This window comes from Rhinolophus sinicus, linkage group LG18 (assembly GCF_036562045.2).
Source record: "Rhinolophus sinicus isolate RSC01 linkage group LG18, ASM3656204v1, whole genome shotgun sequence".
Taxonomy (NCBI): Eukaryota; Metazoa; Chordata; class Mammalia; order Chiroptera; family Rhinolophidae; genus Rhinolophus; species Rhinolophus sinicus.
The window spans coordinates 14,808,510-14,821,163 of NC_133767.1; the positions used below are offsets into that span (position 1 = coordinate 14,808,510).

General features: G+C 58.5%; 1 protein-coding gene across 1 annotated transcript; it reads left to right on the forward strand.

Moving 5' to 3' along the window:
• The first annotated feature begins 5,728 nt into the window (after positions 1–5,728).
• Positions 5,729–12,339, forward strand: HS3ST6 (heparan sulfate-glucosamine 3-sulfotransferase 6). The gene is made up of 2 exons (XM_019713185.2): positions 5,729–6,262; positions 11,579–12,339. The coding sequence occupies exons 1-2, from the start codon at positions 5,850–5,852 to the stop codon at positions 12,192–12,194; spliced, it is 1,029 nt and encodes a 342-aa protein (XP_019568744.2). The 5' UTR covers positions 5,729–5,849; the 3' UTR covers positions 12,195–12,339.
• Positions 12,340–12,654: the final 315 nt, after the last annotated feature.

Sequence of the window (12,654 nt, forward strand, 5' to 3'; positions counted from 1 at the left end):
GAGGACATACATACACATAGGACATATACACGTAGTCCTGTGCCCTCTTTGGAGCAGGGGGTTCCTGGGCCTGCATCAGGCCCCTTGCTCATGATGAAACATGCTGACAGTCACCTTCCAGTGTATGGGGACCCTCACCAGGGCACAGACAGACAGACCTGGCCACAGAGCCCCAGTGGCCCAATATGGGGCCACTAGGATGATACCCAGCTGTGGGGACAGAGACAGGAGTGCAGTTTCCAGCCTTTCGCCCTCACGTGGAAAGGTGCTCACTCAGGTACTAAATGGCCATCAACTGTGATCAGATGGCCATCAGCTGTGGCTAGTTGGCCATCATCTGTAACCAGTGAGCCATTCGCCACTAATATAACTGCCGTGGTTACACAAGCAGCAAATGGGGGCTAGCAGCAGATGGTGGCTGAGCTAGCACGGCGGATTGCAGCTAGCAAGTGGGGTTGGTTAGTTGGCAGAAAAGCGGACAGCAGTTTGCGGATCACGGGGCTCCTGCTTCCTATGTCTCTAACCCAGCCACCAGAGAGAATACAGTGGTACGACTCCCCTATCTATGGCTCTGTTGGTGTTCCTTTTTGGCCTCACCATGTCCTGCGTTCTTATGTGGGGAGCGAGAGCTGAGACCCCGCATAACACCTTGCATGACACCTGCCTTCTCCATGATGCTGGGGGGCTTCCATTCTCAGAGGCCTGGCTTGAGACTGTGAAGGTGGGTGAAGTGGGGATGGGGTAGGGTCAGAGAGAGTCCTTTTCTGTGGGACCCTCTTCTCTTGCTCCTTTAGACTTACCTTGGGGATAAAGGCTCTAACCAGCCCTCCCCTCTTGCAGAGCTGGGACTGCCAACCTAGAAGGACTGCTACATTGTTATAAATTGAGCTGGGCCAGGTTGGTTGGTGAGAAGCAATTTTGCAGAGTCCAGTTATGCATTCTGGGAACCTGGATCCCTGACCTCTCCTGGAGAAGCAGGGGCCAGTGACAAACGGCGCTCCGTTTGGGCTGATCCCACCAGGAAGACTCAAGGGAAAGGAGTGAGGGTGGTTGGAAGCAAGTTGGGGCCCATCCCTGCACAGGGAGGGGTCTGGCTCCTTCTGGCAAACCCTGCAGCTCCAGGCAGGCTCCCTACAGGTGTGTGGCTGCTTCCGGTAGCGACTGAGCTGGAGAAGGCCTCTCTTCTCCCTACCCCTGGGCAAAGGAACCTTTTCATGTGTCTCTCCTGACACTGGGAATCTTGTCTTCCCTGGCAAACCCTTCTGGGCCACGGTGTCCCTAGGTCTAGCTGGTCCTCAGGAATAAGAGCCGGGTTCTAGCAAGCCAGGCTGGCTGGCCACTTTAAATGGATAAGATCAGCTATTACAGTTGATCTTAGCCAAAAGGCCAAGAAGTGATGGTTGGCCTCTTTAAGACCAGGGAAGGCTTTCCTTTCCAGCCTTGTGCCAAAGGAGGATGAATTAAAAGTCCCAGGTCTCCTAGGGTGGAAACAGCTTCAGGCACTGCTTCTTGTGCCGGGGTTACTGTCACACGTTCACTGCCTCCTTCTCATGAAGAGCTTAGAAGCTGGGCACCCAAGAGATGGGGGCCAGTATTACTTTTATTTTATAAAATAGGAAAGTGAGGTTCAGAGACTGGATACCTGCCAAGGTCACCTGCTTGGGCCATGGGGGGCAGAGCTGGGCCTCCAAAGTCCTTGCTGTCAGCACTGTGCTATGCTGCCACCTCCGCCCAGTTCCCCACCAAGGGCAACTGGGAACAGTGGGCTCCGGCAGAGGCCCCTCCTCAGGAGGAAACCACATCCTTTATTGCTCAGGCAAATCCGGCATCTGAAGTAGGAAAACCCCACATAAATCAAGGACAGCTGGGCCTGCCCTCGGCTGCAGCCCTTTCCCCTTGGAATCCCAGCAGGCTGTGGGAGTGGGTCTGGGGGGTGAGGGTGTGGTTTTATGGGAGGGAATTCCGGGAAGCTCCACAAGGGTGAAATCTCCCCCAGCTGTGCCCCATGGAGGGGGTTATTAATCACTTTCCTGAGTGGGGCAGCTGCTTGTTGCCTGTGGGTCCCCATGCTGGGGGTACCCATCTTGGGGAAGGGACAGGCTGGGAAAGAGGTGGAGAGGGGCATAGGAGAGGAGCCCACACATAGACTCTCTCAGTCACACACACACACACACACACACACACACACACACACACACACACACACAGATTCAATCACTCAGCAAACACCGTGATTAGGTGTGGAGAAGTGATCTACACTGACCCATTTCTGCCCCTGCAGAGCTCATGGGTAGGTGGAGGAGACATATGGGGATCCAAGTCACCCGTAAAGAAATAATTACTGTTTGTGAAAGGGACACAGACGTAGCTTGGCAGCTGGGTCATGCATTTGGGAAGCTAGGCTGGGTCTTCCTCCAACAGTGACCTTGCTCCCCAGGATTCCCTCCCTAGAATTGTCATCTCTGTCCCCTTCTGCTCTGGCCCTCCTTGTCGCCTCCCCCAGGGATGGTGTTTACTTGGTTCAGTGGTCTGAGCAGCTCAGCACACCCCCCTCTTCCAAATTCCCCTTACTCCCGGCCACCATATCAGACCTATCTGCATATCTGATAGCTGGACTAAGGGGGATGGGCAGAAAGACCTCTCCCTGACCATCCTGCATGGGGAGGGAGTCCACATGAGGTGAGAAAGCAATTGCACTTGGACCATGCTGGACCCTCAAAGCCAAGGGCATCCGGGGAGATCCAGTTAGGCAGGAGGGACTTGCTGACTGGTTTCCTGCCCTGTCCAGGGCAGGAGGTAGGCGACCCTCTCAGGATGCAAGGATAGCCACCCATCTTGTGCCCCCGTGGCTTGATCTCTTTTGGGGCCCCCAAATGCCTTTTCACTGTGTGGCTCAGAGAGAAGAATCCACTGTTCCTAGGTCACCCAGGAGGGAGTCAGTGGGGAGCTGGGGCTGGACCCTGATGGCAAGGCAGGACAGAGGCAGAGTAGAGCCATTCAGACATCCTGGGGAAAGGGAAGGCAGATTCTGAAATTCCCAAATTTTCATCTTCAAAAGACTCCTCAGAGAAGGCTAAACAGAGTTACTGTCTGACCCGGCAATTCCACTGCTAGGTACATACCTAAGAGGAATGAAACATGTCCAGACAGGACTTGTAAATGAATGTTCACAGCAGCAGTATTCAAAATAATCGAAAGGTGGAAACAACCCGTGTCCATCCACTGATGACTATGTAAACAGAATGTGGTCTATCCATATAGTGGACTGTTACTCAGTCATCAAAAGGAATGCAGCTCTGACACATGTTACAACGTGGACGAACCTCAGAAACACCACGCTAAGTGAAAGAAGCCAGACACAAAAGGCCACATATTGTGTGATTCCATAGATATTAAATGTGGAGAACAGGCAAATCCACAGAGACATAAAATAGATGAGTGGTTCCTGGGGGAAGGGAGAATGGGGAGAGATGGCTAATGGGTATGAAATTTCTTTCTAGGGTGATGAATAGGTTTTAAAATTGATTGTGGTGATGATTGCACAGCATCGTGAATATACCGAAAACCTCTGAATTCTACTTGTTCAGGGGCTGAAGCGCATGGTGTGGGAATTATGTTTCAGTGAAGCTGTTACTTCAGAGTCAGGACTGAGGTCTCCATCTTACAAAGGAACTGGAGGCTTGGGGTGGTAGCAGCCTGAGGCCATGTGCTAGAGGAAGGTGGCGCTGGGACCAGCCTCAGGCCAGACGCTGAGAGTCACTTCCTCTCACACTGGGGAGAGGCCTCAGACCCTGCCCTGGCTCTGTACCCCCTGGCCCCACTGTGCTCTCTGACGCTGAGCCTTTGCCCATGACAGTGGGATGCTGACAATGGGATGCTGTCCTCCTGCGTCTGGCCCGACCATCACTCTAGAAAGGCAACCTTGACTTTCCCCTCAATTCACATTCTTCCACCAGTGGCCATTATTGAATGACTATTGGGTGCCAGGCTTTGTTAGGTGCCAGGGTGACACTGGTGAACAAATGTCCCAAGGCTGTCATCCTGGTGTCACTAGATTTGTAGCCAGATGGTGGGTGGAGATAGGGTATCCGCTGTCAAACTCTGAGCCAAGACGCCTTGTCTCTGGACAGCACTCCCTTGCCTCTAATGCATTGGGTGTCCTATTGTTCTCGGTAAATTCCTCCTGGAATGTCCTCCAGCAGGTTGCGGGGCCTAAGGAAAAGACATTCTCAGCAGGGGGAACAGCATGTGCAAAGGCTAGGAGGTAGAAATGACTATGCCTGTGTTGGGGCAGGGAGATGGACGGGCCACCAGGGTTTAATGCTGCAACTTAGAGCCCTGAGTGGTGGCTGCTGGGACTGTGTATGTGGGGGGAGGGGGGGGCGCTGCTAGACCAGAAGCACAACTTCCTGTGACCCTGCGTGTGCCAGCTTGTACCCCAGACACTGCTTTGCCAACAACCCGCCTACAGGGCTCCTGGCTGAGTCTTGCCCTGACAAGCAGGTGCAGGCCTGGTGTCTGGGACCTGGGCTGGGACCCCGGTCAGTGGTCTTTACCCATTGGCTCTGCATAGATCCCTCTGGCCAGGGCTGCCTCTGCGTGGGAGCTCTGGAAATGTGTGTGGGACACGGAGGCTGCCTTCTCCTCAGAGGTGCCTCAGGCTGCTGGGACTTGCCTAGATGCCATTAGGCCCAGGACTGGCTCATTAATGAGCAGAATCCAGAGCAGAGGCCTCTGGGTATTGACTGGAGAGAGCCTGGCCTCTTTGGGGGGCCCATGCACACCTGGCACAAACCATGTTGCCAGGAAGGCTGGGGCAGAGGCGGAGAGAGGACATGGGTCCCAGTCCATTTGCACCTGGGATTGTTGCTCAGTTTCTCAGAGCCCGGCGCTCTTCTTTGCCGTCTTTCTCTGTGCTGTGCTGGAAGTTCAGTGAACTTAGGGCTGCGTAAAGCTCCTGTAGAGCGTCCAGTGCCCAGCGGGTACCAAAGCGGTGATTGGCCCCTGAATCTCACTGCCCCTCAGAGGGAACACTTAGGCCAGTATCTGGGCTCCTCCTTCTAGTTCCCCCAGCAGAGGTCTCCTGAGTCTTTCACATCTCCAACAGGAGCCACTTTGCCAGTGTCAGAGATGGGTCACTGACAGCCCAGGGGAACACCAGGTGGACAGGCTGTGCAGAGAGATGGTGACACTAGAAGGGGCAGAAGACTTAAGTCGGAATTCCACTGGGCCCTTGGGCAAGACGCCTGTCCTCCCTGGGCCTGTCTCCCCAACTCTAAAATGGTAATCCCGCTCCAGACACCAGGGCTGTGACCCTTATGAATGGCAAGCCGACTGTCAGCGAGGCGCGCCCCATTCCCGCTGCAGACTTCCCAGGGAACCCCTCTACGCACTAGGGCCCGGGTCCACGCGCCTGCTTAGCTCACTTGCTCAGCTGGCGCACCAGTCGTGCCTCCCTGATCCGCGAGGGGCGGGATCGACCTTCGAAGAGCTGGTGCTGGAGCCCGCGCGCAGCCGGGTCACTGCTCTGTGTCCTGATCCGCCACCGCCCCATCCCGGAGTGCAAGAGTGAAGATCTGGAGTCGAGAGGGCTGGAGCCCAGGGTCCCCAGAGAGCGCGTCCGGGTACTCTCTGAGGCTCCGAGTCGCGCCGTGGGGACCGTGGGCGGGGCTTCTGGTGTGGGCGGGGCATCCCACTCACGCCCCCGGCCCCGCCCCGCGCCCGCTCCTGGGCGGCAGGGCGGCTGGACTCAGAGCAGAAGCCGGGCGTTAGCGGCCCGAGCGCAGCGCGGACCGGTATGCGCGCCCTCTTGCAGCACCCGCTTCCGGGCCTGGGCGCGGTGCGGCTTGATGGCAGGTAGCGGCGGCCAGGGCGGCGGGGCCGGGGGCGGCCAGGGCGCTGGGGCAGGGCCGGGGGCCACACTAAAGGCTCCTCGTGCGCCTCTGCTGCTCGCCGCTCTGGTTCTGGGCGCCTACTGCCTCTGCGCCCTCCCGGGCCGCTGCCCGCCGGCTGCCCGCGTCCCCGCGCCGGCTCCCGCGCCCGCTGAGCCGTCCCGTGCCGCCCGCAACCTGGAGGCTCCGGTCTTGCCGGTGGCCAGCGGCTCGGGCCGCCGGCGCTTCCCGCAGGCGCTCATCGTGGGAGTGAAGAAGGGCGGCACGCGCGCCCTGCTGGAGTTCCTGCGCCTGCACCCTGACGTCCGCGCCCTCGGCTCTGAGCCCCACTTCTTCGACAGGTGGTACGAGCGCGGCCTCTCCTGGTACAGGTGAGCCCCCGTGCCCTTCCGCTCTATCGGCTTCTGTGCGCGCGCTGAGGGTGCCTTCGGGGAAACAGCGTGGTGCGCCCCTGGGGTCTCCCCCAGGACGCGGCGGGGAGAGGTCTGGGGTATTGCGGGCTGAGACCAGCCTGGGTGGGGTGCCCGAGGCTTGACCCTGAGGATGCGGCCCTCCTGCAACGGGTTTTACGGAAAGGAGGAGCGGTCACTGGCCGGGGGATCCCAGAAACTTTGAAAACTCCAGGGAAAGCTCTGGTGCGGGGCTGCTGAGGCGGTCTCAGCAAGATTGGAGGCGAGGGGGTGCGATCCCAGCGAGAGGTGTGGTTTGCGATCCCAGTGGGGTTTGAGGAGCGTTAGAAATGAGTCTGGTTCAGTCGCCCTCCCCTGCTATCCAGTTACCCTAGGAAGAGGCCCTCAGGATCCTTGCAGTCTCCTAGAAAGTGTCTACCCCCAAGACTCCGGATCCTGGGAAGAGGAATCCTCCGCGGTCCTAAGGGTCTGGAGAAAGTCTGGCTTTAGGAGGAAGGGATATGCCTTTAAGTCAGTGCCCAGAGGTGGGAATTAGGTCCCCAGCTTCCTGTCATGGGTTTCTGTAGCTGCCCTGCCTCCCACGTGGGATGGACTTGGGGTGTGGTGTGGAATGTGGGGGAGCACCCAGCCCCAGCTGATGCAGCCTGCCTTGAGGGCTGGTGGAAGGCCAGCTGCTCCCTGTTGAGGTTGGCACTGAAGCCTTGAGTGTGAGGCCCTGCCCGCTGCCTCCATCAGTTACACACAAGCCTGCCATGTGCCCTGTCCCTTCCTGGGGGGGGGGAATGAGGGCTTACAGATGGAGAGTGAGTCACCCCACTTCCCACTGCTTTCAGCTTATCCCCAAGCTTGGGACCGGGCAGCCCCTATGAGGCAGAGAAGACCCTGCCCAAGGTCACCTGGTGAATTAGTGGGGAGTGGAGGGTGACAGGACCCAGACTCTTGACCTTCAGGCGCACCAGTTTCTCTGTTCCCAGATTCCTCACCCCTACCCCCATTTACTATTTTTGACTTTTGCATTAAAACCACTCATGGGTTTGGAGGTGCCCCATTGAGAACAGGGGTCCTGGCTCCTGAGCTCTGAAGGGTTGCTGCTGTCGGGGGTTCCAAGGGAAGTCAGGTGGTGATGCCGGGTGGGGCTGGGGGAGGTGAGTCTATCCTTGGACCCAACTGGCTGAATGCCGGCACCCTCAGAGCTCAGAGAGACCGCTCCCCACTCTGACTACGCCGCTGGCCTCCCGATGCATCTCTAATCCCTCATTGCTGTAGAGACGACAGGCGGGAGGCGGGAGGGAAGCGGGGAGGAGGAGGGAGACGCCAGGAGAGGGGGGGACGGGGGGGCAGAACGGTAGAGGACACCCTTTTAACTGTAGTGCAAACTTACGAGCCCCCACTGATCCCAAGAGCTTTGACTACAAAAAGCTGGGGGGACGCTGAGCTGGGTTCATGAGGCTTGAACCGATTTCACCCTAAAAGTGTTTTCAGAGACCCGGGACTCCTGAGGTCCCGTCCAGGCTGCGCAGGGCGCATGCTCCAGCTCTGAGGGACAGGACAGGGAGGACAAAGAGCCTGAGAGGTAGCAGGTGTCAGACCCAGACTGGGGGTCAAATCCTCAGCTCTGAGGAGGGGTTCTTGGGACACTGGGGTGCTCAAGATGGAAGCCAGGGGATTTAGGAGTGTGTTTAACTCTGGTAGAGAAGAGACTTTCTCCTTCCTCATGTTGAGAGCCGCCTCCAGTGGGGGAGGGGTGGGTGTCAGGTCCTGGCAGCCCCGTCCCATTCACCCGGAGGTGTCCCTGGGGCTGGCTAGCCCCGACCCCTTATTGACTGGTGCAGAGCAAGTGAGAGCCAGGCTGGCTGAGCTTCTGGAGTGTGTGTGACCCAGTGCCGTCAAAAGGACTATGGCCATGTGTTGACACGTACAAATGTGGACTTGGTGTGCTCACAGGTATCCTTTGCCCCTGCACCTGCCTGTCCTTCAACCTGTTCTGAGTGTGTCATGAGCCTCTGAAAATGCCCACTCCGGCTTGTATCCCCAGCCTGCAAAGAGGCTGCCCAGCTCCTGGGCACAGTCTGGCAGCATCGTCTGCTCTCAGAACCCTGGGCGGAGCCTCCAGCCAGTGCAGAGCCCTGTTATGGGTGGGGGCTTGGGCGGTGAGGAGAGGCGGAGCAGGCTCATTCCAGGCAATGACCCTGGCCCTTCTGGTGGCCTCAGCAGGTGGATCCTGGGGCTGCCCAAAGTTGGTCTTGGCCAAACCTTTCCCCCTCCCTGGGTCTCAGCCCATCTCTCAGACTCTTTAGGGTCCTCCATCTTGGGGACCGTGACCCCCAGGTACCTCCAAACTCAGTCAGCATTTGCTCATGTATTCACTCACTCACTGAGCACCTTCTGTGTAGCAGGTGCTGGGGTGCCCTAGGCAAACACTCCAAGATCCATCAGGAGGAGTGCCCCACCTGGGGGCAGGTGGGGCTGTACTTTGATCATAGTATTTGGAAAAAGCGAGAGGAGACAGAAGGGTGCAGGTGGAGAAACCCCATTGGCTCCCAGGGCTGACACAGGGAGTGGGGGTCTGAGTGTGTGGGGAGAGGGACCCTGGCTTCTGTGGGGCTTTTCTCCCTGTGTTATCCCAGGAAGAGGCCCCTTGGACCAAGACCTCACCCCGAGCACCCTATGGTTCCACACAGGAACCCTAACTGGTTTCTGCTGGATCCCAGGCAGGTCTGGAGGGGCCCAGGCAAGGTGTGGTACATGAGGGGGAATGAGACTGAGGAGGGAGAGTGGCCAGGGCCTGGATGGAAGCCGCAGGGAAATGCAGACCAGATGAGCAGGGAGGGAGGGCCCATGGAACAACTTGTCAGATGTTTGCCGTGTGGAGGTCAGAGTCCTGTTCCTCTCATTCCTTCCCCAGTTTCTCCCACCCCCCCCAAAACCCCCATACACACCCTCCTCTGTGCCTTGGCCAGGACAGGCTTCTGAGGGTGGGGGAGGATAAGTAATTGATCCCAAAGACCTCAGATCTCAAAGCTGGTTTGTTGCAAGAATGGGCCTGGAAAGTCAGCATCCCCTCCCCATTCCCATCCTCCTTCCATGGTGGGGGTGTCCTGGAGGCACCTCCCACCTCTGCCCCACTGACTTCCCTGGCATCCTTCCTTGCTGCCCCCTCCCCTCAGGCAAGAGCAGTGGTGGTGGGGGGGAATGTTCAGAACCCAAAGTGCCCAGTCTGGGAGGGGAAAGAGGGTGGGTTCCCAGGGTCACTTGGTGCCTAGGGAAAGAAAGAGATGGGAAAGGGAGTCAAAGGTGGGAGAGGAGGGCCCGGGAGTAATCTGGGCTTGTTCCTCTCTTGAGGAAGGCCATGAACAGAGGGACAGTGACTTCTGATCCACCTGTCAGTCTGTCCTGGCACAGGCTTCCCTTCACACGTCTCAGCAGCGAGGTTCAGTGGGTGCGACTCCCCTTCTTCTGACTCTGTCTTGTGGAAAGCGGGGGTCCCCTGAGCTTGCCACTCCAGGCTACAGCTCTGGCCTCAGCCCTTGGCATCACCCTCCACCCCCCAGTCTCACCGAACTTATCCCAGGAGGGCTGGGTACGTTCTCACTTGGAGCCCCAGGGCATGAGACAGGGCATGGGTGCAGGGACTCTGGGAGCAGAAGCCATGCTGACACCCCCCTTCCAGCGGTTACAGTCCAGGGGTGGGAGGGCTGGGGATCAGTGTTGACACCCGCAACTTCCCGCTTCCTCTCTCAGTGTGCCAGTCTATCCAATGGGGCGGTAAGTAGAGTGGAGGGAAGTTCCAGCTTGCTCTGTCAACATGATGGGAAAACAGGATTGTCTCCTGTGACGTCTGAGGACCAGCTCTGCCCAGGGCCTTGTTTCGAGGAGTGGGGGAAGCGACCAGAAGCCAGAAGACTATGCAGCTCCCCCATCTCCCCTGAGTCCATGGGGTGGTGTCAGGGGAGCCACTGGCACGCCAGGGACTCACACCCGCAGCACCCTCCAAGCCAAGCACCCCAGTGTGTGGGTCTGGGCACCTGTGTGTGCCCTAGGCTTGAATTTCAGTGTGGGGTGAACTGAGCAGGAGGAGGAGATTGGGGCCTTGCCTCCCAGGGGCTAGAGTCTGGGCATCCCTTGGGCTGTATGAAACTTGAACTTGCCTTGTGTATCACTCTCCTGGCTGGGGCCAGACCTGGAGGCTGCCAGTGGGGATGGGGGCAGTACCCTCAGAGGACAGAAGTCAGGAAAGGGCCTCAGGGGCAGACTGCCCCATCCTAGCACAGGCCCCACCGCCTCTGCCTCCATTGACCTAGTTCCCAGCCCTCCTTCCAGCCCTCCCTTGGAGCTGTTTGTTCAGCTGGCCCTGTAGCGCCCCACCCAGCCTCACCCTGCACTACCTGGCTGGCTGGCAGGGGAGGCTTGGTCTTGGGACACTGCTCAGGGTGCCCAGCATGACCCATTTGTGTGCTCAGGAGGGGCTTCCCCAAGTTTGGGGCAGTTGGGGCTGTCATCAGCTGACTCTCCCAGGACCTTGGGATAGGGTTAGTGCCCCCCCACACCCACCCCATCAGAATGAGAGGAATGATTAGAAACACTGCAGTCACAGCCTTGCATCCTGGGACCTGAGCCAGGTCTGGGAGGCCCTAGTGACTACGGTCTTGGGATGGGTCCTCAGGCCACCTCACTCACGGTTCTCCAATGTGCTGGACTGTGCTTCTGCGTTTGGATTAGGCCCAGGTCAGTGAGAATTAGCAGGGCTGTAATCAAAGGGTGAGGGGAGGGAGGGAGTGGAAGCGTGGTGCCCTTTGTTGACACACTTGTCCATCATTAATGGCCTAATTTAGGGACACCATCAGCCAGTTAATGAAAGTGTGACCTGGGGTAATTACAGTGCAGGGGCCTTCAGGGTGGGGAGGGTGGGCAGAGCCCTGTGTGTGGCAAGTCCACGCCGCTGGCCTCTTGGGTGCTTGGTCTGGGGTGAGAGGCACAGCAGTGTCGGGGCTGGGGTGCAGGCTAGCTAGAGTGGGCAGCCTGGTGGGATGGGCCCCCACTGCCGGCCTGTGCTGGGGCTGGGTGCTCTCACAGCCCACATCCGGGGCTTTCTACCTTAGCACTTTCGGTGCGTGGGTATGGGGGGGTGCGCTCACCTACCTTGGAGGTTTGGGGCTTCCTTGGGGGGAGGAGATGTGAGTCTCAGGTGCCTGGGGCTGGTGTATAATGGGAGGGCTTAAGGGGAACCAGCACCCACTCATGCCCACCTCTCCTCAAGCCCACCTGTCCATCCCACAGGAGCCTGATGCCACGAACTCTGGATGGACAGATCACCATGGAGAAGACCCCCAGCTACTTTGTGACTCGTGAGGCCCCTTCCCGCATCCATGGCATGTCCCCGGACACGAAGCTGATCGTAGTGGTGCGGAATCCTGTCACTCGGGCCATCTCCGACTATGCCCAGACGCTCTCCAAGACCCCGGGCCTGCCCAGCTTCCGTGCCCTGGCCTTCCGCCACGGCCTGGGCCCAGTGGACACAGCCTGGAGTGCCGTGCGCATCGGCCTGTATGCCCAGCACCTGGACAACTGGCTGCGCTACTTTCCCCTGTCCCACTTCCTGTTTGTCAGTGGTGAACGCCTGGTCAGTGACCCAGCTGGAGAAGTTGGCCGTGTACAGGATTTTCTGGGCCTCAAACGGGTCGTCACAGACAAGCACTTCTATTTCAATGCCACCAAGGGTTTCCCTTGTCTCAAGAAGGCCCAGGGGAGCAGCCACCCCCGCTGCCTGGGCAAGTCCAAGGGTCGGCCCCATCCCCGGGTGCCCGAGGCCGTGGTCCAGCGTCTGCGGGACTTCTACAGGCCCTTCAACCGCAAGTTCTACCAGATGACTGGCCAGGACTTCGGCTGGGACTGAGAGGCCAGGCCAGCCTATGCTCTGCATGGGGACACTCAGTAACCTTAATTTATGCCTGCCACCTTGCCAGAGCAGGCTGTGTGCACATTCTGGGTAGAGAGAACTATTTAAGAAATAAAGTTTGGCTCTGTGTTCTTTCACATGACCTTAAGGTTGGAGGGCTTCCTCCTGGAAGCCTGGTGGGATTGCTGGACAGTGAGTGTGAGCTGACTCCTGTGTGCAGGCGATGGTGCTCCTCACAGCCTCCTAGCAGCTCCCCACGCAGCCCGGCACTGCCTACCACAGCCTGTGCCTACAGGTAACACCCACACCACAGGCCCCACCCACGAGATCCCACCCCCACTGCAGGGTGTCCCCACTCAGTGGGCCTACCCCCTGCCCCAGGCCATAGATGCCCCAGTTCTGCATTTACCCCGCTTGCAGGTGCAGGGAGGATGGGCAGGAATGGAGGCCCATCTGC

What these genes read in the sequence shown, in the direction of transcription:
- HS3ST6 (XM_019713185.2), top strand. Translation starts at nt 5,850, where the DNA reads ATGGCAGGTAGCGGCGGCCAGGGCGGCGGGGCCGGGGGCGGCCAGGGC. An exon ending in CGCGGCCTCTCCTGGTACAG is followed by an intron (nt 6,263 to 11,578) that starts GTGAGCCCCCGT and finishes TCCATCCCACAG; the next exon opens with GAGCCTGATGCCACGAACTC.